This window comes from Salvelinus fontinalis, chromosome 15, assembly GCF_029448725.1.
Source record: "Salvelinus fontinalis isolate EN_2023a chromosome 15, ASM2944872v1, whole genome shotgun sequence".
Classification (NCBI taxonomy): domain Eukaryota; kingdom Metazoa; phylum Chordata; class Actinopteri; order Salmoniformes; family Salmonidae; genus Salvelinus; species Salvelinus fontinalis.
Window position 1 is genome coordinate 33,147,829 of NC_074679.1, and position 25,996 is coordinate 33,173,824.

The 25,996-nt window shown below is 43.7% G+C and overlaps 3 protein-coding genes across 7 annotated transcripts in view; all 3 read right to left on the bottom strand.

The window, feature by feature from the left end:
- Window positions 1-1,255, bottom strand: part of aqr (aquarius intron-binding spliceosomal factor) — a 58,900-nt gene extending 57,645 nt beyond the window's left edge. Inside the window, exons 1-5 of one of the 2 annotated variants that reach the window (XM_055863495.1) lie at window positions 1,168-1,255; window positions 785-888; window positions 322-378; window positions 192-232; window positions 56-91 (exon numbers count right to left, since the gene is read on the bottom strand). In XM_055863495.1, coding sequence (XP_055719470.1) covers window positions 56-91; window positions 192-232; window positions 322-378; window positions 785-859 — 209 coding nt within the window. In that variant the 5' untranslated portion in view covers window positions 860-888; window positions 1,168-1,255. Of the gene's footprint in view, window positions 1-55; window positions 92-191; window positions 233-321; window positions 379-784; window positions 905-1,167 lie in introns of both variants that reach the window. The other variant, XM_055863496.1, reaches the window with a different exon arrangement.
- Window positions 1,256-2,537: 1,282 nt separating this feature from the next.
- LOC129811839 (zinc finger protein 770-like) lies at window positions 2,538-6,822 on the bottom strand. Its single transcript, XM_055863497.1, has 2 exons — window positions 6,697-6,822; window positions 2,538-6,313 (listed from the first exon to the last, which is right to left on the bottom strand). Exon 2 carries the CDS (start codon window positions 6,248-6,250, stop codon window positions 2,774-2,776), a length of 3,477 nt encoding a protein of 1,158 aa, XP_055719472.1. The 5' UTR covers window positions 6,251-6,313; window positions 6,697-6,822; the 3' UTR covers window positions 2,538-2,773.
- Window positions 6,823-8,464: 1,642 nt separating this feature from the next.
- Window positions 8,465-25,996, bottom strand: part of dph6 (diphthamine biosynthesis 6) — an 84,362-nt gene continuing 66,830 nt past the window's right edge. For 3 of the 4 annotated variants that reach the window (XM_055863499.1, XM_055863498.1, XM_055863500.1), the window contains 2 exons: window positions 21,693-22,089; window positions 8,465-9,867 (listed from right to left, as the gene is read on the bottom strand). In XM_055863499.1, coding sequence (XP_055719474.1) covers window positions 9,749-9,867; window positions 21,693-22,089 — 516 coding nt within the window. In that variant the 3' untranslated portion in view covers window positions 8,465-9,748. Of the gene's footprint in view, window positions 9,868-14,615; window positions 16,427-21,692; window positions 22,090-25,996 lie in introns of those variants that run through there. The other variant, XM_055863502.1, reaches the window with a different exon arrangement.

Here is a 25,996-nt window from a genome sequence, read left to right on the forward strand (position 1 = left end):
TAAATGACTGATGATAATGTATTGAGGCCACATTAAAAAAAGGTCAAAAACCCACCTGAACTCCAACAACATGATCTTCCTAATGGCGAACCTGAAGATAAAATAGCAGACATGCAGGATTTATTCTACTTGTAGTAAGACAAGTTAACATTACAAAATACTGATGCTATTCAAGAGTTGATTTCACTCACTTGGACTTGAGAATCTCTCTCTCATAGACATCCTCCAAAACCTGAGTGGGTGACAATTATAGTTTGTTAGAGCAAGAAGACCATCTCCTCCACTATATTCATAACTCAAGTTTGTCAGTAGGAGGCTCACCTTTGGGTCAAATGGTAGTTTATTCTTGGCATGGGGAGCCCAGTATCTGTTAGACAACTTAGAGAAGAAAGAGAGTTATTATAACAGCAATCCACAGTACACCCCCTCCTCGGAAACCCTTCCCCTCCAATTCAAAAAGATGGCAACCAGGGCTGTGTTTAGTTTGGGGGAAAAAACGGTGTGCAATGTTCAATCAAACAGAAGCAGTACTGTTCTGAACGACCAGTTGAAACGAACTGAAGTTGAAACAAATAATCAGTGACATAAAAAAAAAAGTTAAAAAAACTCACATCCCAGTTTACCAATCCCGACAGTTAAGGATGTTAACAGAGTAAAGTAGCAGCAACTACCAATGTGATGTCCAGCATAAGCAGATATGGTAGTTATTTTAGCACAAGTGTAATTGAGACACCTATTAAACAGAAACTCAAAGCACTAAAACACTATTTGCGTATATAGTTACCTGTGTGACATATTCTGCGTTGATTTGGGACACAGAGGGCGCAGATGCTTTCTTAGCATGGGTTTGATTCTCCATGTCGGTGTTCAACTCGCTATCTTACTTTCCTGAGGAAAAATGTAACTAAAATAACATAGCAAACTACTTATTCCAATGGCATTTGTAATTTATAACACTAGTATGCTAGCTAAATTTGGACGAGCTAGCTAAGTTGACTTTACAGTACAGCGAACTAGCTAGCTAATGCTAACGTTACAGAGTAGGAGTAGCTGACACTAGCTAGCTAGTATCCGTTATATTCAAATAGCTGGCTATGGTGGCAAACATTTGTTGATAATAAAACATTGCTTGTTTATATATAAAGTCAAATAATTGTAGAAACCAACCTTGGTATTTCAAAACATCTGTGTGATTCCCGCTACGCATGTACACAAGCAAAACGATTTATGTGCGACACATTTCCGGTTCGCTATGTTTAGATTCCTAGTGAAACAAGGGATGTATAACATAACAGTTCCTACACAGCAAGCAGTGCCAGTATATTTAGTCAGTATATTCCAAAATCTTTGGGCGTACCCATATGGAAAATCGATCAAGTTTGGGGTTATTTCTATAATATCTGAGGTTATCATTATAGAGTTGTTATTATGGCTAAACAATATTTTAGACTATATAATTATATGAGAGAACATAGTAGTCTATGAAGACAGGTTACCTGAATCATTAACGTGCTATTATGATGAACTATGAAGTACCATTTTGCATAATTCAACGGACAATATAAAATCTCAGAGATAGACATTTATATAGTATAGACATGTATTTGTTTTAAACATGTCACACAAACTTTGATCAAAACAGCAAAGTATGGTTTTACCATTTGGCCATCAGATTTGCCACCAATGCTCCTTATAGGACACATTACTGCACTCTATACTCCTCTGTAAACTGGTCATTTCTGTATACCTGTCGCAAGACCCACTGGTTGATGCTAATTTATAAAACCCTCTTAGGCCTCACTCCCCCCTATCTGAGATATCTACTGCAGCCCTCATCCTCCACATACAACACCCGTTCTGCCAGTCACATTCTGTTAAAGGTCCCAAAAGCACACACATCCTTGGGTCGCTTGTCTTTTCAGTTCGCTGCAGCTAGCGACTGGAACGAGCTGCAACAAACACTCAAACTGTACAGTTTTATCTCAATCTCTTCATTCATGGACACCCTTACTGACAGTTGTGGCTGCTTCACGTGATGTATTGTTGTCTCTACCTTCTTGCCCTTTGTGCTGTTGTCTGTGCCCAATAATGTTTGTACCCTGTTTTGTGCTGCTACCATGTTGTGCTGCTGCCATGTTTTGTGCTGCTACCATGTTGTGCTGCTGCCATGTTGTGTTGCTACCATGCTGTGTTGTCATGTGTTGCTATGTTGTTGTCTTAGGTCTGTCTTTATGTAGTGTTGTGTTGTCTCTCTTGTCGTGATGTGTGTTTTGTCCTATATATTTTTTTTAAATCCCAGCCCCCGTCCCCGCAGGAAGCCTTTTGCCTTTTGGTAGGCCATCATTGTAAATAAGAATTTGTTCTTAACTGACTTGCCTAGTTAAAGGAAGGTTAAATAAAACAATAAAATAAATGTCAATTATGCAAATGATTAAAAAAATAACTCTTAACCAATAAATAACACGCAAATTGTTTTTACCATAAATGCCTTGGCTTCACATGACAATAATTTCATTTTAAACTCTGGAATCAACAAATGACAATAAAATGCACATTTTATTCAAATCAATCAAATTGTAATTTTAATCTTTCTGAACAGTGTTGTGGGCATACAAAACTAAACTGAGAAAAGATAGAGATAAATAAATCATATTAGATATAGGTAAATAAAAACAACGATCTAATACGAAAATGTATGCACTATTCTAAATCGCTCCAGATAAAAGTGTCTGCTAAAACACTAAAATATAAATGTATCTGTTAAGGCCATGTCTTACTTGTGTGTGCGTTGGTGTGTTTTTAGATGAGACGCTTGTGTGAAAGTCTTCTCACACACTTTACACTGGAATGGCCTCTCTCCTGTGTGGGTGACATAATGTCTCTGGAGTTTGGAGGGAGTCTTGAAATCCTTGAAGCAAATTGCACACTGATATGGGCTTGACTGACTAAACTCAATTAGATTTCTTGAGACACATTTATGGACCTGAAGACCCCTTTCCATTTCAAAAGACTGAAATGGCGTGTGAATTGTTTCACACCAGTAATGATCAAGCCTCTCATTTTGGATAACATTATGGCTGTCTGCATCTGCTATGACTCGATTGGTTTGAACATCCATGTGTCCCCCCATTTCCTGTTGCAATGAAGTCTGACCTGCAATCTCATTGCTTTGGACATGAACATTTAGATGAGTATCAAGCTCAGATGGGGACAAGAAGTGACTGTGACACTCAGTGCACCAATAGTCCTCACTTTGTCTACTCCCAGATTCCATACTATCATCTGGTATGTCTTGTTTTGCCACAAAGCTTGGGTCTCTTGTCTGTGAAGAATGTTCTAACCCCTCATCAGTGACTGAGCAGTGATCAGAACTGTCTTTGTAGGACTGTGGCATGTCTCTCAGTGTCTTTCCTTGAGTAGAGGCAAGAGTTTCATGGTCCCAAAACCTGCTGTTTTCCTGGACATCACTACATGTTCTATTCTCATGTGTTTGTTGTTCATGGCTTCTCAAGTGGCAAGGCTGACTGAAAGTTTTAGTGCAGAAACCGCATTTGAATGGTCTTATGCCAGTGTGTATGAGAGAGTGTCTGGATAGTTCGCTTGGAGTGTCAAAGCCCTTCTGGCAAATTGTGCACAGGTGTGCTTTTCTTTTAACACAGATCACTTTGTTTATAGGCCTGGCGTTGTTGTGCTTGTGCAACTTGTTTTGTATGGATTGTTTAGAAGTGTTGACTATGTTGTTGTTCTGTTGTGCCTCTGCTTGATTATTATCCCCAAAATTGTCCTGGAATGGTCTCCAGTCATTCACACCATTCAAATGTAACAGCTCTGTTGTTTTCATAGAACTCGCCACAGGAACTTGAACACAGACTTTAGAGAACTGATGTTGTTGCTGCCTTCTTACTTTCATTCTATTTCCCTGTCGAGAGGCAGGCCTGAAGGGTCTCCACGTGTTGTGAGTTCGCTCGTGGACATTGAGGTGTGTGGCCTGTCTGAATGTTTTTCCACATGCCAGGCATCGGAAAGGTCTCAAGCCAGTGTGTACAAGGTTGTGTCTTTGTAGTTTAGAGGCACATGGGAAATATTTGAAACATAGCAAACACTGGTGTTGGTTATGGCTTGTATTCCCCACAGGGGTGGCATCAGCACCTTTTACAGCCAATTCAGGACCTATACTCAGGAAAGGGTCATTGTGAACTTTTCCTGCTGAAGGTTTTGCCTGATTTTTCAATTGTAAGTGGCCACTTTGATTCAGTATTGTTTCTGGTGGCATTTGGAGAGGGAGCCGAAGCTTGGATAGCGAGGATGTTGAACACTGAAACGGCACTTTACTATTGCATTCATTGTGTCCACATGTAAAAGCACTGCCTTGACCTGACTGACTCTTTGTAGGGGAGTTAAGGTGAAAGTTCCTATCAAAATTGAGCTTTTCAGGAAGCTTTTCCTGAAATTGGACACCCACTGGAGACCCTCTGTACTCAGTCATACGACGTGATGGAGGTCTAGAACGCTGAGCATATCTTTGCTTGCCATTTCTGGACCACAGATGAGTGCGGGAGTGGATCCTTAAATGTGTTGGCTGGCGAAACCTCTTCCCACATGTGTAGCACCCAAACGGTCTCTGACCAGTATGGGTCAACATATGCCGCTGCAGTTTGGATGGAGAAGGGAAACTTTTAAGGCATGCTAGACATTGATGGTTCAGTGGCTGATTCTTTGTTTTCTGGCTGATCTTCTTACATTGGCTGTTGGTTTGACCAGATACCGGTGTCTCCAGGTAAGATGTTGCAGTTGAGTCCTGCAGAGTGGAAACTGGAAAGTCTTTATCAACTTTGAAATTCAGCTTCCAGTGCTCTGGTTTAACAATAATATCAAGCTGAAATACTTTTGAATCATTAGTCCCTGGAGTAGTCATCCCTTTGTCTGAATTCTGGTATGCATGTTCTGTCTTCGACACAGCATCCCTGTGATCATCCACCTGACTTGTGTTCTGACATTCATCTAAGTTCTTATGGCTGAATTGGTGCCTCTTTAAATGGGTTGAAAGATGGAAGGCTCTGCCACAGACACGGCACTGAAAGGGTCTTACTTCTTTATGCATCATGTAATGCTGCCTGCGTCTAATTGAACTTCTGAATGTCTTCGAGCAAATGCTACACTGAAAGTGACTGGTACCACTGGTATTCGGCTCCACTTTGACAGGAAGAGGAGACTTTGCTTCCAACTTGTCCAGGTGCTGTGGAGCACTGACACTTATTTCACACTGTAGCTCCATCTCTTTATTTTTGTTTCTAGCATCTATTCGTTTTTGTTTGGTATGCCCACTTTGGGAATTTGATATATTATGTGAGGCATATAGGTGGGTTTTCAGGTGTGACACCTGCCTGAATGTTTTCCCGCAGTCCTCACAGGAAAAGGGCTTCTGGCCAGTGTGAGTAAGAAAATGACGCTTTAGTTTGGATGGAGAACAGAACGTTTTTGAACAGGTTGGACATTCGTGGTTCACCCTCATTCTACCTCTGGAAGAGCTCTGCTGAGACCCTAGCATGGGGATAGTCTTAAACCCAGTAGGTCTACGTTCATGTATTTGAGAGTGCATTTTCAAATGTACCCTTAGTCTGAAGGCCTTCCCACAAATGCTACACTCAAATGGTTTTGGATGACTGTGAACTGGTAAGTGCCTCTCAAGCTGGTGAGACGAACTAAAACACATCAGACAGACTGTACATGTGTGGACATTGTCTGTGTACCACGCACTGTTCTCCATTCCATCAGAGCCGATCATGTTATCTTGCAGTATTACATTTGTGAAGTAATTTCCACTTGGTAGAGTGCTTTGTTGGCTGATAAAGCAACCATTATCAGCAGGTGGGATTAGTTCAGGTTGCGGTTTGATCTCTGTGGCTGTAGTGTACATCTCTAGTAATGTCCTCTGCATGGTCCCATCTCTTTGAAAAGACACTGTAGGCAACAGTGGGGTATCGGTAGTCAAATAATGTCCTGATTTCTTAAGAGATGGATCAAGGTTTGTAGGTACTGATATGGGATGTGGCAAACTGTCTGTGGGTGGACTCCAATTGCGGTAATTCCCTGTGTGAGTCTCAGAGTGCTTCTTTAAATGTACAGATTGTCTAAAGGCTTTTCCACAAACCAAACAGATAAATGGCTTCTGGCCTGTGTGTATGAGATAGTGTCTCTGGAGTTTAGAGCCACTCGGGAAACCCTTCTGACAAACAGAGCACTGATGCATTGTTGTTGCCTTCTTCGTTCCTATGTTCCACAAATGCTTTATGATTCTCCTTCATTGAACAATCTAGGAAAAACATAAAAACAGCTTAAATACAATGTTGATATGGGTGTATACGCATAGAACAGGCTATTCAATAACACAGAATGTATTGAATCAATCTCAAAACAACTGCATTCTTCAACCTAACAACAACAAAAACTTGTCTACCCGGGAAGGCAAAACCATTAATTATTCACAGCTTTCATCATGCTGTTGTAATAAAATATGTCACCTGATCATTAAAACTCCTATTTAACATAAAATAGGCCAAACTTGAGATGTAGTAACATATTACGGAAAGCCTGATTCAATCCAGAATGACACACTGAAAAGGATAGTTAGCTAATCTTACCTAATGTTTCATTTAGCCTACCAGTTACACCATGATAAATGCATAAAAGACTCACCAAGCACAAGTCCGGTTGACTGTTGTTCTCCAGAATGAGAAACACAAGAAACATGTTTGCTTTGTGATCCAGAAAACGACGATAAATCGAGGTTAAGCGACAACAGCGTTCAAAATGAACTGTGTCCGTCTGTCAATAATGCTCGGACGGAAACAGCAAGACATATTTTAGGTTCCCACACTACCGTCACTTCGGGTCGGACGTCGACTTTAGTGGCAGTATCTATTACGTTTATTTTATCTAACCTTTATTTAACTATCCGAGGTGATAGTAACAAACCAAAAACTTCTCAGAAATCCACTACCACACTTTGAACGAGTTATTTGTAATAGGATTGTGGTTGGTTTAGCACACCAATGGAGACACAAACTAATTACACAGCCTCATCTCTAGATTTATTTTTTTGACTGCAGATTAAGATTCTATCCATAATCCAAATCTGCCCCGGACTCATTGAACTGACCTAGACACTGTATACTGGCACGACCAGTCATAGACACCTGTCTACAATCAGTCAGAGATAAAAAATAGTAAAAAAAGGGGAAAGGGTACTGGAAATCCAAATATAGAAGTATATGTTTACCTCAGCCTCTAATTCGATGTCCCACATCTTGTAGTTTAATTCAAGATTAACCAATTAACCCGAGTGGCTTTCTAGTTTTGAAGATGTCTGGAAGCTTACTGTTTACTGCCTGGCCTCAGTCACCCTTGGATTATGTGCTTGACTAAATACTTAGAGATGCAAAAATACACAAATAAATAGAACAAACAAACTGTTCATGGAACTAAAGTAGGCCTCCAGGAAGCTCAACTGAGCCGCTTATTTGGCTGCAGTTCATAAAACCAGCCACAAGAGGGATGCACACACCACTCGATAAACTGCTTCATCGTCAAGCTGTATAAAGGAGTACATGTCAGTGATACATGTCTCATGATGGTTGCTGGTATTCATAATTGTGAATCAAGAAACACAAATAAGAACACTTTCAAAAATATCCAAAACATGATAATCATATAAATCACTGTGGATTTGTGGCCAGTGTCTGAAGCCCCAGAGATATCCTGACAAGGTTTCCCCCACTGTAGACAACTGCCAGGGGGAAGGGAGCTGCGAAACCTGCCTGAGTAGCCTGAAGAATCTAACACACACAGTCAAAGTCCATGTGCCTGGCCACAATGACATGGGCCGCAGGCTGGTACACTGCACACAAAGGACAATGTTAGCCACGACAACTACTAGCTTGTGTGTGAGCTGGCTGCCGGTTTCTTAAGTAGACAACGTAGATTTTTTTTAACACACAAAGAATACAAGGAAAAATAAAAATGTCACCCTGTCTTGATTCGTTTTCTGAGGGGGCAGAGGTGATAACATTGAGCAGTTAGTCTAGACAGACAACACAGTCTGTACAGTAGCCTTACTGTATGTGTTAGCCCATGTCCAGGGGTGTGACAACATGCTTGATGTCTCTGCTTGTGTCTGTCTGCATGTCTGGGAAATAATTGCTTTCTGTGGTGATCGACAAGTGGTTGTCTGTCTGTGTTTGGCACCAAATGTTATGGCTGGGGCATTGTTGACTCATTCTAAAATGCTGACATTATCCCCGTAGGCCTACCACGTTCAGATTAAAGAGTGTGTCAAACAGGATGTAGGATTGTACCGACCACAAGATTCCTACCACGGGGTGTCTACCCAGAAATCTGCTTGCTATTTCAATAAGGCAAAGGAATGCTTTGGACTCACAGTTCAACAAAGACAAAGACAAGAGTCTAAACTTTCAACATGTGTTCAGCATTTTAATAAGGAATTTATTGTACACATTGGTGCTGCTGTTTTATACATGATTTTTCCTCTCGTTATATTCCATATTTTTGCCCTTGCGTTTCCTTTAGGTAGACTAAACCTACATGGTTCATCTCAACATGTATTATAGTGGTGCGTTATTTTGCCCAGCCTCATAGATAATTGCTTGTCTGTTTTTTGAACCTTCAATAAAATCTTCAGCCGCTGTTGGTTGCCTCTGTTGTTCAATTTTTGATAAGAGCAATGAAAACAACAGATAGATGGTTGAGATCAATAGCCCACTCTGCTCCCTCCATCCCCCAGCACAATGGAGAGAATAGAGCCTGAGTAAAGATGCATTCCAATTGAGCTCGTCAATACGGTTCATAATCTTTGAGAAAATAAATGTTCCCGGAGCAATAGTTAATGGTGTTGTTTTCTTCACACCCCGCACGCACAAACACACACACTATATATAGAGAACGCACACACACTCTTCCGCTCTCTTTGTGTGGACGCCAGCCCTGCAGCTGTGTGTAGGCTAGGGGAACGACCCTCTCCTATAAACCAGACTGTGTTAGAATCAATGGGCAACATAAAGAGGCTTAATCTTTTCAGGTGCTTGGTTCTGATTGCCTATTGTAATAACACGTCTCTGGCCGTGCCAAACACCAGGCAGACACAAACAACGCATAACACCCTAAAAACAAATCAATGTATAGCTTTTCTACAACCTAGGATTTTATTAGGGGTGTTAGCTTGCTAAGTGTGAATCTATTGATAACAGTAGAAGATCCAGGGATATATAGTAGCGCTTAGCTCGTGGTCTGGGATACACTGACTGCAGCTCTCTGGTGCTGTGGCATTTGGGCTGTACTGTCATGTACTGTACATTAGATCTGTCTCATAAATGCTCTCTCTGTTTCAGAGTGACAGCTGCTGGAAGCCTTGTTTGAAGGATACAGTGGATTACTAGCCTAGTGTCTTAAGTAAGCCTCTATACTCATATGTACGCAATTATACATATATGTACAGAAACATACTACATCAGCACATTCACACACCACACATCAATAACAAATAGTAAGGCCATCAAGCAAAGGGTTGGTGTGTGTCCAAATGTAGTCTGTAATATAAGTGGTCTCTATGAACATCCAAGTCCCTCTTCTTCTCTGGGTGGATCATGGTCCCTCCTTTAGCATTCCTCTAAAGTTGTAGTTCCGTGCTGTGGATAGGGAGAGTGGTTTCTCTTGTCCAGATAGGTCTCACTCTCTACAGACTGAGCCAGCAGGACAGGTGGAGGACAGCAGAGTCAGGCAAGTCTAGGACTGGAGCAAAGGCCACAGATGGGCTGGCCTGGCCAAGAGTGGTCCTCAAACATTCCTCAAGTCCTGGGAGAGAGATAGAGGCGGTGAAGTAGGGGGTGAGAGAGGGGGGGGGGGTAAGGGAGGGAGAGAAAGGCGGGGGAGTAGGAGAGGGGAGAGAGATGTGAAGAGAGAAAAAAGTTGTTAATATCATCTGACTTCCCCATTGAAAAGCTGTAAATCTGCTTGTACCTCAGGATCTTAGGATCAGGCACGAGGCCCTAAGATGTCCGTCCCGGTGGGGCTGCCCCGGGACCGAGGCTGCACTTAACCCTTCAACCAGGGAACACAGGCCCATTCACAGAATATTGACATTCTCAAATCCCCGGCAGATTGTATAGCCCCCCATTCAACTCCCTGCAGTGCAGACATATGGTCCGCAAGGGCTGGACTGTAAGCTACTGAACCCACACAACCCCTGCCCAAGACACACAGAATACACACACAGGCATTCTAACACACACACACACACACACACACACACACACACACACACACACACACACACACACACACACACACACACACACACACACACACACACACACACACACACACACACACACACACACACACACACACACACACACACACACACACTCCTTCCTACACCAAACTACATCCCGAACCCCTAACCTACCTCCCCAACACACACTTAAACCAATGGACAAATGAGCAGCAGCTTGTTGTGGGGGGATCTAGTGGAATAGATCCTGCACCCCTGTCGTGTTGGGATGTAAGGAAGCTGTGTTGGGACGGTTGGCTCTCAGCTTGAGCGGAGCTGAGAGATTGTTCGAGAGGGTTAGTGTGTGTGTGTGTGTGTGTGTCTACAGACAGACAGGCAGTGGACATGTGAGAGTGTCTTTGGCTGTCTCCTTGCTGACAGCCTGTCCATTTAGCAGTGGCCCACAGGGATGATGTGGCCACCATGTCCTCTCCTGCTCCTCGGCCCCTAATAGTCACTTTTGTTCCCCTGGCCTTCGAATGGATGGCTTTCATGGGCTTGTTAGTTCCATAGGTAGCATCTCCTGGCTTCCACGCATAGCCTACAAGCCACTGATGCAGACCTTTGGAACATCTACATTTTAAAAAGTCTAATAAATCCATCTAACATAGCCTACACCATCACAATAAATACCTTATTTATTTTAGACTGGTCTAAAGAAACATGATGTAAATAAAATGTAGTCTATTTCAGAAGAACAGAATAGCATACTCTGAGTTGTCCTTATGTTAGGTCCTGATCTGGCTATGCCAAATGGCTGTGGGCTACACAAGTTCATATAGCAGACAGGATTTTCTTAGAATTCCGTGGCATTGTTTTATAGTATGAAGAATACAATTGAACAAAGCTGAATAAAATAGAAAGGATATTTTCTCCAAATGATTTGGGGGAGTGCGCACATGCGGCTATTGTGATGAGCGCTTAACAAAGAAATATGTATTGCTTTATACTTAAAATAGAGTTATTAATTTAACTTTAGTTGTTCTACAAGCGTTGGGCTATATGTTTTGATTTTTAATACATTGTAAGGCTGCATGATGCGACTAATGATGATTTGAAAAAAGTTTATTGAAAGGCATGAGCTCTGCTTTGTTTTTTGCGAAGGCTGTACACACTACATCAGTCACTCATTCACAATTTCACAATCACTTGAAAATGCCTAGAATTTCATGGCGGCATCCTCTTTGTGTGACCATAAAGCACGCTAAAAAATCCAAGCCTTTTGCGGCCAGTGGCCGTTGTGTGCTTCTCCCTGAGTGCTTTCTTACAGGCTACAAGTGAAGACAGACACATCGGGGACGCAACTGCGCGCGTTCTTATCCAATTCTGAGGTGCTTATTGAAGATATTGGAAGAACTGTCCACATTTACTTTTCGTAAGCCAACAAGATGAGTAGGCCTAACGAACAGCAAAAGCACTAGCCTATGTCAATCTACTATCCCCCATAGTACAAAGGTCATTCTATTCTGTGTGAGAAATAAATATTCCAAACATAGCCTGGGACAGTTGTGGGATGCGATAGATCCTAAATAATACAACCACTAGCATAAAAAAATAATAATTACGCAACAGATTAGAACGTAAAATGTTGATAACATATGAGGCTATTCCTTCACATTATAAGCGCAGCAATGTGCACATGCTAGGAGACTATAGGCGCAGATGTTCCATTAGAGGAAAACACCATTATCAAAAGTGACCGCAAATGCAATTATTCATGTAATGCTTTTATTATAAAAGGAACATTTATGGTGAAAATGAACTTCCCCAAACTTGAAACTCACGCGCTGCTTATGTATGCCAGTTAGGATCTACACCCCTTGTAAAGGGGATTAATGTGCTTCATTTTAAGAAGTTATTTGGCCACTTTAGTGATACAAACCTTATCAAAACATATAGGCCTATGGGCTAGGCTACATGAGGTGATGATGATTCGAACAGAGTCGCAAAAAAAAAAGTATTGTTTCTTATGCTGGGCATCATGCACAAGTGGTAACATAGTAATTCACAAGTGATAGGCTAATATTGTCACCCATCAGACTATTCTTGACTTAATCTTGCCTTTACATGTACTAAATAATATGTGTGACATGTGTTTGATTTAGAATGGACCATTATCATGCACCTGTTTTGAAACAGGGTCAGTGGGAAACAATACATGTAATTTGTGCACTTAAATAGCGAATGGAGGACGCTTTTCCCTGCGGTTTATTTTCATGCCAGCCAGGTAGGCTATACTCCTGTTGTAAATATAAGCAATGTGCTTAATATTAGGAAAGTTGAGAAATAAATATAGTCGGCCCAGCCTATAGAAAGCTGATGGGATCCTCTTTTTCTAAGCGGCCACCAGTCTGTTTTCTCACGCAATTGCATAGCCTATAGAAATGTTGCGCAACATGAGCTCATGGGCTCTCATTAAGTGTTTGATTAGATTTTCAAATACATTTGCATTGATGTCAGAGTGATTAGAGGGACAATAGAGTGCTGAGTACCAGGCAGTTAGCAAGTTTGGTAGGCTACTAATGACCAGCAGGATCATCAGAGCTTGGAGAAGCCTAATTACCGTGACTAAATGGTCACGTGGAATTTGACTGCCTTCATGACTCGTGACCGCCGGTGTGGCGGTAATACGGTCACCGCAACAGCCCTAGTCGTGGGTTTGATTCCCGCGTGAGCCACATATGTTGAGTTTGGGGCATGCCATTTTGTCACTTAGGATAAAAATAACTGCTAAATGACTCTATCAAAGCTTCAAAAACCTGTGTCACCAACTGTCAATCTGTGGTTACATTCACACTGAATTTACATTTAATTCAATGGAGTTACAATCTATAGAGACTCATCTATAGTGAACTATACCCAGTTTCAATAGCAAGCCTCAGTGTAAGAGCAGAGAAGTTCTGTCACCATGATGAACTTGTGGAGAGAAATCAGGACAGAAAGGTTACCAGCACTGTTCAGTGCCATTTAATAAGCCTCATTGTCTTTCATTAGAGCAGAACGCAGCACGCCAGACACACACACAAAGAACCCGTACAGGCTAATTAGCTAATATGTGCGACGGCTTAAAATGCCCCCACTGAACACACAGCCTTTTTCCTATTTCATGAAAAGGCTAAATATGGTTGTTATCTGAGCGTAAGGCTTCACTCTGGGATGTAGGACCCTCTGAAGATCAAGTGGAGACAACAGAGAGAGGCAGGGAGATCACAGAGAGTAATGGTAACATTAGGGGAGAAGAGACAAAGCCTTCATCACACCTCTGAAACAAGGCCTTTTAAGTCTTTGAGCTTTGAGGCAGACAGGGCCTTTGTGTGCCTGGGACCAAGGCGAGGGGTGAAGGTGAAAATGGAGTGACCATCCGTCTATGTGTGTGTACACTACATGTGTGTTGTAGTATGTGTGCTGCTGAAAGAACCCTCCCCACACTCGACACACACACCCGTTCCCCCACCCAGAGAAGTGGGGAGCCTGGTTGCGAGGTGCAGGGGACAGAGGCCATTAAGCAGGATCCTAAAAGCAATCACATTAGCAATGGGATGGAACTAAACCATCTACCCAAGGGAACCAGCCATTATCCTGCTTCACATCCAACACAGGGGGTAAAAAACCCAGCCTGCATGCGCCTGTTAAATCTCCACATTTTGAAATGTATCGTTTGCCCATCATTAATACCAACAATATTTAGCATTAGCATTACCTTTTTGTTTTTCATTTTAATCAATCAATATGTAAATATATACATGACTGGGTAGCAGGGAGATTAGAGTACTGTTGTGGCCGGGCACAGCGAGAGAGAGAACAGGATAGAACGAGGGGCATTTTGTGTGAAATTGCCAATGCCTGCTGGGCTTATGGGGCTTTTAAGCAGGGGAGAGAGCCCAGAGCTGCGTCCATGGTTTTTAGTTGTGCTACACTGCCTTCCAAACTGGTTCAAATTAACCGCTAAACGAGAACATAATTAGCAGGCATTGGCTCATGAAAATTGTTCATTTAGGCCGAGGTGAGTGAACAATGTGGCCGAGAGGCCAAGCACAGCGGGTGCAGCCAGGCTCCTCTCTATGGGGAAGGGAGACATCCCGCTAAACCGAGGCGCTCGTCTACAGTGCCATCCAGTCAGTGCCATCCAGTCCAGTGGCCATTTCCGCTGTGTCATTTTGTCATATATATATAACCATCAAGCGCTATGATGAAACTGGCTCTCATGAGGACCGCCACAGGAAAGGAAGACCCAGAGATGTCTGCTGCAGAGGATGAGTTCATTAGAGTTAACTGCACCTCAGATTGCAGCCCAAATAATTGCTTCACAGAGTTCAAGTAACAGACACATCTCAACATCAACTGTTCAAAGGAGACTGCGTGAATCAGGCCTTCATGGTCAAATTGCTCCAAAGAAACCACGCCTAAAGGACACCAATAATAAGAAGAGACTTGCTTGGGCCATGCTTGGGCCATGAAGCAAAACCCTTGAATGAGTAGGTGTGTCCAAACGTTTGACTGGTACTGTATATATATATATTTGGAACCACCAAGACCTTTTCTAGAGCTGGCCGCCAGGCCAAACTAGGCCATCGGGTGAGACGAGCCTTGGTTAGGGAGGTGACCAAGAACCCGATGGTCACTCTGACAGAGCTCCAAAGGTTCTCTGTGGAGATGGGAGAACTTTCCAGAAGGGCATCCATCTATGCAGCACTCCACCAATCAGGCCTTTATGGTAGAGTGGCCAGACGTAAGCCACTCCTCAGTAAAAGGCACATGACAGCCCGCTTGGAGTTTGCCAAAAGGCAACTGAAGACTCTCAGACCATGAGAAACAAGATACTCTGGTCTCATGAAACCAAGATTGAACTCTTTAGCCTGAATGTCAAGCGTCACGTCTGGAGGAAACCTGGGACCATCCCTACGGTGACGCATGGTGGTGGCAGCATCATGCTGTGGGGATGTTTTTCAGTGGCAGGGACTGGGAAACTAGTCAGGATCGAGGGAAAGATGAACGGGGCAAAGTACAGAGAGATCCTTGATGAAAACCTGCTCCAGAAAGCTCAGGATGTCAGACTGGGGCGAAGGTTCACCTTCCAACAGGACAACAACGCACGCATCCAAGACAATGCAGGACTGGCTTCAGGACAAGTCTCTGAATGTCCTTGAGTGGCCCAGCCAGAGCCCGGACTTGAACCCGATCGAACATCTCTGGAGAGACCTGAAAATAGCTGTGCTGCAAAGCTCCATCCAACCTGACATAGCTTGAGAGGATCTGCAGAGAAGAATGGGAAAAACTGCCCAAATACAGGTGTGCCAAGCTTGTAGCATCATACCCAAGAATACTCGAGGCTGTAATCACTGCTTCAACAAAGTACTGAGTGAAGGGTCTGAATACTTATGTTAGTGTAATATATCAGTTTTTTTTTTAAATACATTTGCAAACATTTCTAAAAACCCGTTTTTGCTTCGTCATTATGGGGTATTGTGTGTAGATTGAGGAGGGTAAAACAAATGATAAAATTAATTTTAGAATAAGGCTGTAACGTAATAAAATGTGGAAAAGTCAAGGGGTCTGAATACTTTCCGAATGCACTGTAAATAGATTTTTTATGAAACAATTGATGCCTTTCTTTCAACATTTCAGTGGATCTATAACAGCATTTTTACTCATTATTTATAGAAAACAACGAAAACATACTAATATGTCTTTTGAAATGTTTTCATAAGAATATTGTTAAATAGTAGACAAATCACTTCATTAGAAGTGCAAATCATCTGACACAACTAGGCCATATGTAGGGTTGTTGAGTCTCTGTAACGTAAGTAATATCTTCAGACAACATGTAAAAGGTTTCATCCGGAGCATATGTCTGTCTATCAGCCGTGAAGCGCAACGATAGTGACTCGGGGTGGGTCACATTTTTCAGCGGTGTTGCACTGCGCTACAACAGTGGCAGTTTGTGGCTGTGACGGCTAGCGCCAGAGGTGCTACTTTTCCTTCTTTGACTTTTGCAAAGCATTAGGCGCGGAGCTGGGCTGTGAACCATGAAGGCTGCCTGGCCACAGGCCCTCTCCCAGGCCATGGCTGGGGCTGTGCGTGCTGAGGAAAGGTAACAGATTCCAGTTCAATGATGAGTCAATAACTGGCTTAAGGGAAAGTGTCTGAGCACATAGCATAGAAATATGAAATGAGGGGTAAGCTGTGAACTTTTAAAAATACAATTTTTAAGTCTGTGTGAAAAGTTTTAAAAAATACACTTATTTTTCTGTTCTAACTGCTCTGGTGAAACAGTATAAACCAATAAAATACCAAAAGGACGTTGTGTTTTTTTTTTACATATTTGAGATCCAACAACGTCATTAAAATTCAGCAATTTTAAAACACAACATTGTATTATATGCCCATATTCACATCAAACACGATTGCAGTACTAAAATGTCAGAGCATCCTTTCATTTCAGCCCTACTTTGTGTGAACGGAGTAGATTTCAAACTCTCCTGAGATGTTCAGAGCAAGAACTGACGACCTTTCATGAATTGTCATCATATAATTATGTGACAAAACAAACACCCATGTTTATGTCCAGACATATTGTTGTCGACTATGTTTATTCCTATTCATCACTTTTTAATTTCATACTCCCCATGTCAAGGTCGAGAAATGACTGTAAAAGTGTGGGGTCTGGAGTGGATTCAACTGTGTCTGGTTGATGAATGTGTTGGTTGGACCTTTTCTAAAGACAAAACGAGTCTCGCAGGGGAAAATAAATGCCATTCCATATTTGTCTTGATGAGGAACCAGAATCCTGAGAGAGTAAGATGGTGGCATAACAGTATAATGATGACAGAGGATGCTGCCAGCCCCAGTGCTGTTCTTTACAACAGAGAGCAAATGACTCCCAATAATTAAACACAAAGGAAGATGAGCTTCCCTCCAGAGACTGGTTTCTACTAGACCGTTGTTCTCACAACTTTATGTATGGAAATATCTTTAACAATGTCACCCCAAACATTCTTTAGGGCAGTGATATTCAAAGTCGGGGTCTGCAGTGGGGTCGCCAACCAGTCAAAAGTTTGGACACACCTACTCATTCAAAAGTTTTTCTTTATTTGTACTATTTTCTACATTGTAGAATAATAGTTAAGACATCAAAACTATTAAATAACACATGTGGAATCATATAATGACCAAAAAAGTGTTAAACAAATCAAAATATATTTGAGATTCTTCAAAGTAGCCACCCTTTGCCTTGATGACAGCTTTGCACACTCTTGGCATTCTCTCAATTGGTTACCTGGAATGCATTTTAAATAACAGGTGCACATTGTTAAAGATGTATTTGTGGAATTTCTTTCCTTCTTAATGCGTTTGAGCCAATCAGTTGTGTTGTGACAAGGTAGGGGTGGTATACAGAAGATAGCCCTATTTGGCAAAGGACCAAGTCCATATTATGGCAAGAACAGCTCAAATAAGCAAAGAGAATTGACAGTCCATCATTACTTTAGGACATAGAGTTCAGTCAATACGCAACATTTAAAGAATTTGAAAGTTTCTTCAAGTGCAGTCGCAAAAACCACCAAGCGCTATGATGAAACTGGTTCTCATGAGGACCGCCACAGAAAAGGAGGACCCAGAGTTACCTCTGCTGCAGAGGATGAGTTCATTAGAGTTACCAGCCTCAGATTGCAGCCCAAATAAATGCTTCACAGAGTTCAAGTAACAGACACATCTCAACATCAACTGTTCAAAGGAGACTGCATGAATCAGGCCTTCATGGTCAAATTGCTCCAAAGAAACCACTGCTAACGACCGAGGCTCTGCATCTGTCCTCGTGCTCCTAGACCTTAGTGCTGCTTTTGATACCATCGATCACCACCTTCTTTTGGATAGATTGGAAACCCAAATTGGTCTACACGGACAAGTTCTGGCCTGCTTTAGATCTTATCTGTCGGAAAGATATCAATTTTTCTGTGGATGGTTTATCCTGACAAATCAACTGTAAATTCCGGTGTTCCTCAAGGCTCCGTTTTAGGACCACTATTGTTTTCACTATATATTTTACCTCTTGGTGATGTCATTCGGAAACATAATGTTAACTTCACTGCTATGCGGATGACACAGCTGTCATTTTGATGAAACATGGAGAAGCCCCAAAATTGCCCTCCCTGGAAGCCTGTGTTTCAGACATAAGGAAGTGGATGTCGGCAAATGTTCTACTTTTAAACTCGGACAAAACAGAGATGGTTGTTCTAGGTCCCAAGAAACAAAGAGATCTTCTGTTGAATCTGACAATTAATCTTGATGGTTGTACAGTCGTCTCAAATAAAACTGTGAAGGACCTCTGCGTTACTCTGGACTCTGATCTCTCTTTTGACGAACATATCAAGACTGTTTCAAGGACAGCTTTTTTCTATCTACGTAACATTGCAAAAATCAGAAACTTTCTGTCCAAAAATGATGCAGAAAAATTCATCCATGTTTTTGTCACTTCTAGGCTAGACTACTGCAATGCTCTACTTTCCGGCTACCCGGATAAAGCACTAAATAAACTTCAGTTAGTGCTAAACACGGCTGCTAGAATCTTGACTAGAACCCCAAAAATGTATCATATTACTCCAGTGCTAGCCTCTCTACACTGGCTTCCTGTTAAGGCAAGGGCTGATTTCAAGGTTTTACTGCTAACCTACAAAGCATTACATGGGCTTGCTCCTACATATCTTTCCGATTTGGTCCTGCCGTACATACCTACACGTACGCTACGGTCACAAGACGCAGGCCTCCTTACTGTCCCTGGAATTTCTAAGCAAACAGCTGGAGGCAGGGCATTCTCCGATAGAGCTCCATTTTTATGGAATGGTCTGACTACCATGTGAGAGACGCAGACTCGGTCTCAACCTTTAAGTCTTTATTGAAGACTCATCTCTTCAGTAGGTCCTATCATTGAGTGTAGTCTAGCCCAGGAGTGTGAAGGTGAAAGGAAAGGCACTGAAGCAACGAACCACCCTTGCTGTCTCTGCCTGGCCGGTTCCCCTCTCTCCACTGGGATTCTCTGCCTCTAATCCTATTACAGGGGCTGAGTCACTGGCTTACTGGTGCTCTTCCATGCCGTCCCTAGGAGGGGTGCGTCACCTGAGTGGGTTGAGTCACTGACGTGATCTTCCTGTCCGGGTTGGCGCCCCCCATTGGGTTGTGCCGTGGCTGAGATCTTTGTGGGCTATACTCAGCCTTGTCTCAGGATGGTAAGTTGGTGGTTGAATATATCCTTCTAGTGGTGTGGTGGCTGTGCTTTGGCAAAGTGGGTGGGGTTATATCCTGCCTGTTTGGCCCTGTCCGGGGGTATTGTCGGACGGGGCCACAGTGTCTCCCGACCCCTCCTGTCTCAGCCTCCAGTATTTATCCTGCAGTAGTTTATGTGTCGGGGGCTAGGGTCAGTCTGCTATATCTGGAGTATTTCTCCTGTCTTATGCGGTGTCCTGTGTGAATGTAAGTATGCTCTCTCTAATTCTCTCTCTCTTTCTATTTTTCTCTCTTTCTTTCTTTCTTTCTTTCTTTCTTTCTTTCTTTCTTTCGGAGGACCTGAGCCCTAGGACCATGCCTCAGGACTACCTGGCCTGATGACTCCTTGTTGTCCCCAGTCCACCTGGCCGTGCTGCTGCTCCAGTTTCAACTGTTCTGCCTGCGGCTATGGAACCCTGACCTGTTCACCGGACGTGCTACCTCTCCCAGACCTGCTGTTTTCAACTCTCTAGAGACAGCAGGAGCGGTAGAGATACTTTGAATGATCAGCTATGAAAAGCCAACTGACATTTACTCCTGAGGTGCTGACCTGTTGCACCCTCGACAACCACTGTGATTATTATTATTTGACCCTGCTGGGCATCTATGAGCATTTGAACATCTTGGCCATGTTCTGTTATTATCTCCACCCGGCACAGCCAGAAGAGGACTGGCCACCCCTCATAGCCTGGTTCCTCTCTAGGTTTCATCCTAGGTTCTGGCCTTTCTAGGGAGTTTTTCCTAGCCACCGTGCTTCTACACCTGCATTGCTTGCTGTTTGGGGTTTTAGGCTGGGTTTCTGTACAGCACTTTGTGACATCAGCTGATGTAAGAAGGGCTTTATAAATACATTTGATTGATTGATTGACTAAAGGACACAAGTAATAAGAAGATACTTGCTTGGGCCATGAAACACAAGCAATGGACATTAGACCGGTGGAAATCGGTCCTTTGGTCTGATGAGTCCAAATTTGAGATTTTTTGTTCCAACCACCGTGTCTTTGTGAGACGCAGAGTAGGTGAACGGATGATCTCCGCATGTGTGATTCCCACCGTGAAGCACGGAGGAGGAGGTGTGATGGTGCTTTTCTGGTGATAGTCTGTGATTTATTTAGAATTCATGGCACACTTTACCAGTATGGCTACCACAGCATTCTGCAGCGTTACGCCATCCCATCTGGTTCGCGCTTAGTGGGACTAGCATTTGTTTTTCAACACCTCCAGGCTGTGTAAGCGCTACTTGACGCATCAGATGACCTGGCCTCCACAATCACCCCGACCTCAACCCAATTGAGATGATTTGGGATGAGTTGGACCGCAGAGTGAAGGAAAAGCAGCTCAGCATATGTGGGAACTCCTTCAAGACTGTTGGAAAAGCAGTCCAGGTGAAGCTAGTTGTGAGAATGCCAAGATTGTGCAAAGCCGTCAAGGCAAAGGGGTGGCTATTTGAAGAATCTCAAATATCAAATATATTTTGATTTGTTTAACACTTTTTTGGTTACTACATGATTCAATGTGTTATTTCATAGTTTCGATGTCTTCACTATTATTCTACAATGTAGAAAATAGTAAAAATAAAGAAAACCCCTGGAACGAGTTAGTGTCCAAACTTCTCACTGGAACTGCATATATATTGTTTTATTTCTAACAAAAAATGTAGAGTACAGATTATTGTATGGGACAAAGGTTTTTGAGAAAGATAATATGTAATTTTTTATTGTATTGAGTAGATGGATTTGTTTCTTTTAGATGAAAATGCAATGAATTTTATGTTATTTGTTGATATAAAAATAAAAATGTTTTGGAGGTGGGGTGGGGTCACAAGAAATTATTGGTGGAAAAATGGGGTCTCCAGAAATTTCAGGGGGAAAAAAGGGTTCCCCACTATTTTTGGGGGAATACCACTGTTTTAGGCGGACAGTTACCCAATCTCGGTTGCTTAATTTAAGATCTTAGTAACATAAAGATCACCTTTATACCAAATAGATTTAATTGTATTTAACTCAAATTAATTTTAATTTGAAAATGTTTAAACATGCATTGCTATGTGTATGAGGAGGGAGCAGTGTAGAGTGTGTGGTTTACCTACCTGTTACAAGCTGTCCAGCCAGAGCATTGTTACACTTGTAGAACACCCTGGCACACAGTGGAGAGATCCCGCCACCACAGATCTTCTGCATGGCACTCTGAAGGGTAGCAACCAGTGCCCCCAGTATCTCCCCTTCCACCCCTAAAACAGCTGGCGCAGAGCTGGGCACCATCAGTGCCAAGGATACAGTGGCACACTGGCTATCGCTGGACAGCATGGCATGACATTCTATGGTTCCACACGCCACCTCAGTAGTCATGTGACAGGAAGTCCTGTGTCTGGGGTCGTCGTGGGCAGCAATGACGTGCAGTTCCACAGCCGCTCCCCTGGGTAAGGCAGGGACCACGGTAACCACCAAGGGTCCACTCTGAATCTCTTGCTCCCCGAATGATTCCTCCTGCAATATAGAAAGGTGCCCTTTATATTTGAGACAATTAATGGACATTTTATCACAAAGATAATTATTTGTATATCCAATACCTGAGAGAAAGGATATGCAGGGTGTCAGAGGAACATGAGGAAGATTTGAGATGGAAAGGTGAGCCTGGGTTATATTCCAGGGTATGGACAATAATCATTTGTCAAACAAACATATATGGATGCCGACACAGCTATCCATCAACAACAGCACATATAAGTCCATCTGATAACATGACAGCTTCTTTCAAAGAAGCCCTTTTCACCGTTTCAAAGGAGATCATGATTCATGCTGTGGCCATTTCACCAATCACCCTTCCACATTTAGCAGAAAACTGCCGTGATGGCTTCAAATGATTATATTTGCAGAGTTCAAATCTGTTTTCCCCCTCCAGACAGTGTCAGTGGGCAATTATCAGCTACAAAATGTCTTCTGCCAGCTCTCGGCACAATGTAGCCCTCAAATAATACTTGGCTGCGGCCCTCATCTGCTAATGGGAGAGAAATGAGCGTTTTATACAAGTCATTTCGGCTGGAGTCGATAGGACAAAAACACTTAACCCCCTTTTCAATTTGCTGGATCAATTTTCATCCACTTACACCCCACTTCGTAAGTGCAGAATAATAACAGGTTACATACACTTTATTTTGTAATTCACTCACACAAAAAATCATTGACAAGAGCAGACGAGCGGCCTCTTTGTCCCCCTCGATAAACAAACCCATCGCGACCCAACACGCCGGCTACATGAACGCCTGCACCACTTACCTCCAGATTAAACTTTAGCTAAGGCCTAATTGTGTATCAACAGCCAACCTCTCGCCTTGGAGAGGGGAGAAGGACGATGGGGGGGGCCTAAAGAGGAGAGCCTAAATTTGTTCACTCCATTTCTTCACTGTGAAGCCCTAGCTAGTGGTGATGGTGAATAATAACAACAACAGGGAACAATAGTGTGACAGGGACGGCAGGCCTGTGTGGTGTTGTGTGGTGTGACACGATACATATGTGTCCTCTGCTTTGATAAATGTTAGATTAGCACATAGCGCACGGCAAAGAATTCTCCTGGAGGGGCCCAGGTCTACACTTGTCAATACTCATTGCTCTGGGAGGGGGGAGGGATGGGGTGGTGAGGGGGACAGGGGGGAGAAGAGCCCTGCTTAACCAGGCTTAAAGGCCATCCTGTTGGCCCAGGGTGCTGAGGTACCGTACCCAGTGAGACGACAGAGAACCTCGATGTCGATGCTACGGTACTCTAGCCTCTGGCCGATCAATGCAGACAGTCACACAGATCTAAACTTCCAGACTTTGTTTTTCCTCCCAGACTTGTCTGAGGTGGTTAAATCAACTCCTTTATTTATTTATCTCTCCAAATGTTACATGAACAGAGAGCGCTTGGTGCAGTACATTTGGTCCTTTCTGAGAATCTTGTTCCCTTCCCTGTGATTTCAGTGCTTCATTGTTGTAGTGTGTCTCCCTGCTGTCAGGAGTGAAAGCACTCTACCCACCTGACACCCTCTGCCTGACTAGAAATAATGTATTAAATGAATCCAATAAAATAAAGAGGTGACACATTGTGATATATGACTGAGCTGAGTGCCTGCAGTAGAGTTTGTGTGTGTGGCATGGTGTGTATGTACGTGTGATTGGGGCAGCCCTGCTCTTTAATGCTGCTTTCTCCATAATGCAATACATCCCATTACTTCATCCCTTCATTCAGTTGGCTCACTAGCACAACCCCCCTCTCTCTCTCGCACTCTGTGAAAATCTGGAACTCACTCAGCCACTGTCGAAGGAGGATGTGACCTGCTTTCCACCATGTTGATTTTATCTCCCTCCTTCCTTTCCCCCGCTCCTTCTCTCTCAGACGCTTGGCGCAGGGCTGGGGACCAGAGAGGCGTGAAAGGCGAACGGTAAACACCGTAATAAGGAAGTGGTGTAAAGCCGGCGAGCAGCAGGGAGCTGATGGGGCCTAGCCGCTTAGGCAGTTCCCCTACATTTCCTGCCCAGCGGGAGGCCTTCAGCGCGTGGCTGGGACTGCCTGGCTCTCCTCTGTGTGGCTACCTGAGAGACGTGGGCCACCAGTGCCCACATTATCCCCCTCTCCTCTTCTCTCTTTCTGTTCCCTCTACAGGCTTGGTGTAGCAGTGGGCCACCAGTCCTCACAATATCCCCCCTCTCCTCTTCTGTCTTTCTGTTCCCTCTACAGGCTTGGTGTAGCAGTGGGCCACCAGTCCTCACAATATCCCCCCTCTCCTCTTCTCTCTTTCTGTTCCCTCTACAGGCTTGGTGTAGCAGTGGGCCACCAGTCCTCACAATATCCCCCCTCTCCTCTTCTCTCTTTCTGTTCCCTCTACAGGCTTGGTGTAGCAGTGGGCCACCAGTCCTCACAATATCCCCCCTCTCCTCTTCTCTCTTTCTGTTCCCTCTACAGGCTTGGTGTAGCAGTGGGCCACCAGTCCTCACAATATCCCCCCTCTCCTCTTCTCTCTTTCTGTTCCCTCTACAGGCTTGGTGTAGCAGTGGGCCACCAGTCCTCACAATATCCCCCCTCTCCTCTTCTCTCTTTCTGTTCCCTCTACAGGCTTGGTGTAGCAGTGGGCCACCAGTCCTCACAATATCCCCCCTCTCCTCTTCTGTCTTTCTGTTCCCTCTACAGGCTTGGTGTAGCAGTGGGCCACCAGTCCTCACAATATCCCCCCTCTCCTCTTCTGTCTTTCTGTTCCCTCTACAGGCTTGGTGTAGCAGTGGGCCACCAGTCCTCACAATATCCCCCCTCTCCTCTTCTCTCTTTCTGTTCCCTCTACAGGCTTGGTGTAGCAGTGGGCCACCAGTGCCCACATTATCCCCCTCTCCTCTTCTCTCTTTCTGTTCCCTCTACAGGCTTGGTGTAGCAGTGGGCCACCAGTCCTCACAATATCCCCCCTCTCCTCTTCTCTCTTTCTGTTCCCTCTACAGGCTTGGTGTAGCAGTGGGCCACCAGTCCTCACAATATCCCCCCTCTCCTCTTCTCTCTTTCTGTTCCCTCTACAGGCTTGGTGTAGCAGTGGGCCACCAGTCCTCACAATATCCCCCCTCTCCTCTTCTCTCTTTCTGTTCCCTCTACAGGCTTGGTGTAGCAGTGGGCCACCAGTCCTCACAATATCCCCCCTCTCGTCTCTCCGTTTCCTCTGCAGGCTGGCTGGCTGGCTGTAGCCCTGGGGCCACTTGTATAAACCAAAGCCTGTCTACTGCTGCTGTGGTGTTGGAGGTGCGTTAGGTTAGCTAACACTAACAGCTCCCTCCTGAAGAGAGGGGGCAGAACAGGGTTAAAGGGAGGACAGGGGATATACAAGAGGGAGTGAGAGGAACCCTTATTATATAAGGGCCTATATGTTTAGGTGTGTGGGGGTACCCATGGAGTTAGATGGAGATTGATGGATACCATAAAGAGGGCCTACTACAGAACACTCAAGCCAGGATTCAGACAAACACAGAAAACGACCATAGCATGGCACTTGACTTCACACTGTGATCTTGTGTAACTTCTTATGATGGAAATTGCCATTCGATCACACATCACATAATGTGCATTCATGAATACCAAACGTTTAGCCTAACTAATAACTAGGAGAAAATCAATTGATCATCAACACAAAAGAAGTCACCGTGTTTTCCAGTCCTTTTGTCCATACCAACTGAGAAGTCTGGCTAACAATTACAGACGTATTGTATGCACACCTCCTTATTCATCACACTCACACACTGACCTCGCGGTTCGACGCGCCATAAATACGATTTCACATGCGAGGCGGCTCCGGCGTGCTCCCAATTAACCCCTGCGAGCTTCCCCGTCCACCTGATTAGAGAAATGATCAACGCACAACATCAACACGGAGCCACGCGGCTG

What these genes read in the sequence shown, in the direction of transcription:
- LOC129811839 (XM_055863497.1), bottom strand. Translation starts at nt 6,250, where the DNA reads ATGCATCAGTGCTCTGTTTGTCAGAAGGGTTTCCCGAGTGGCTCTAAA.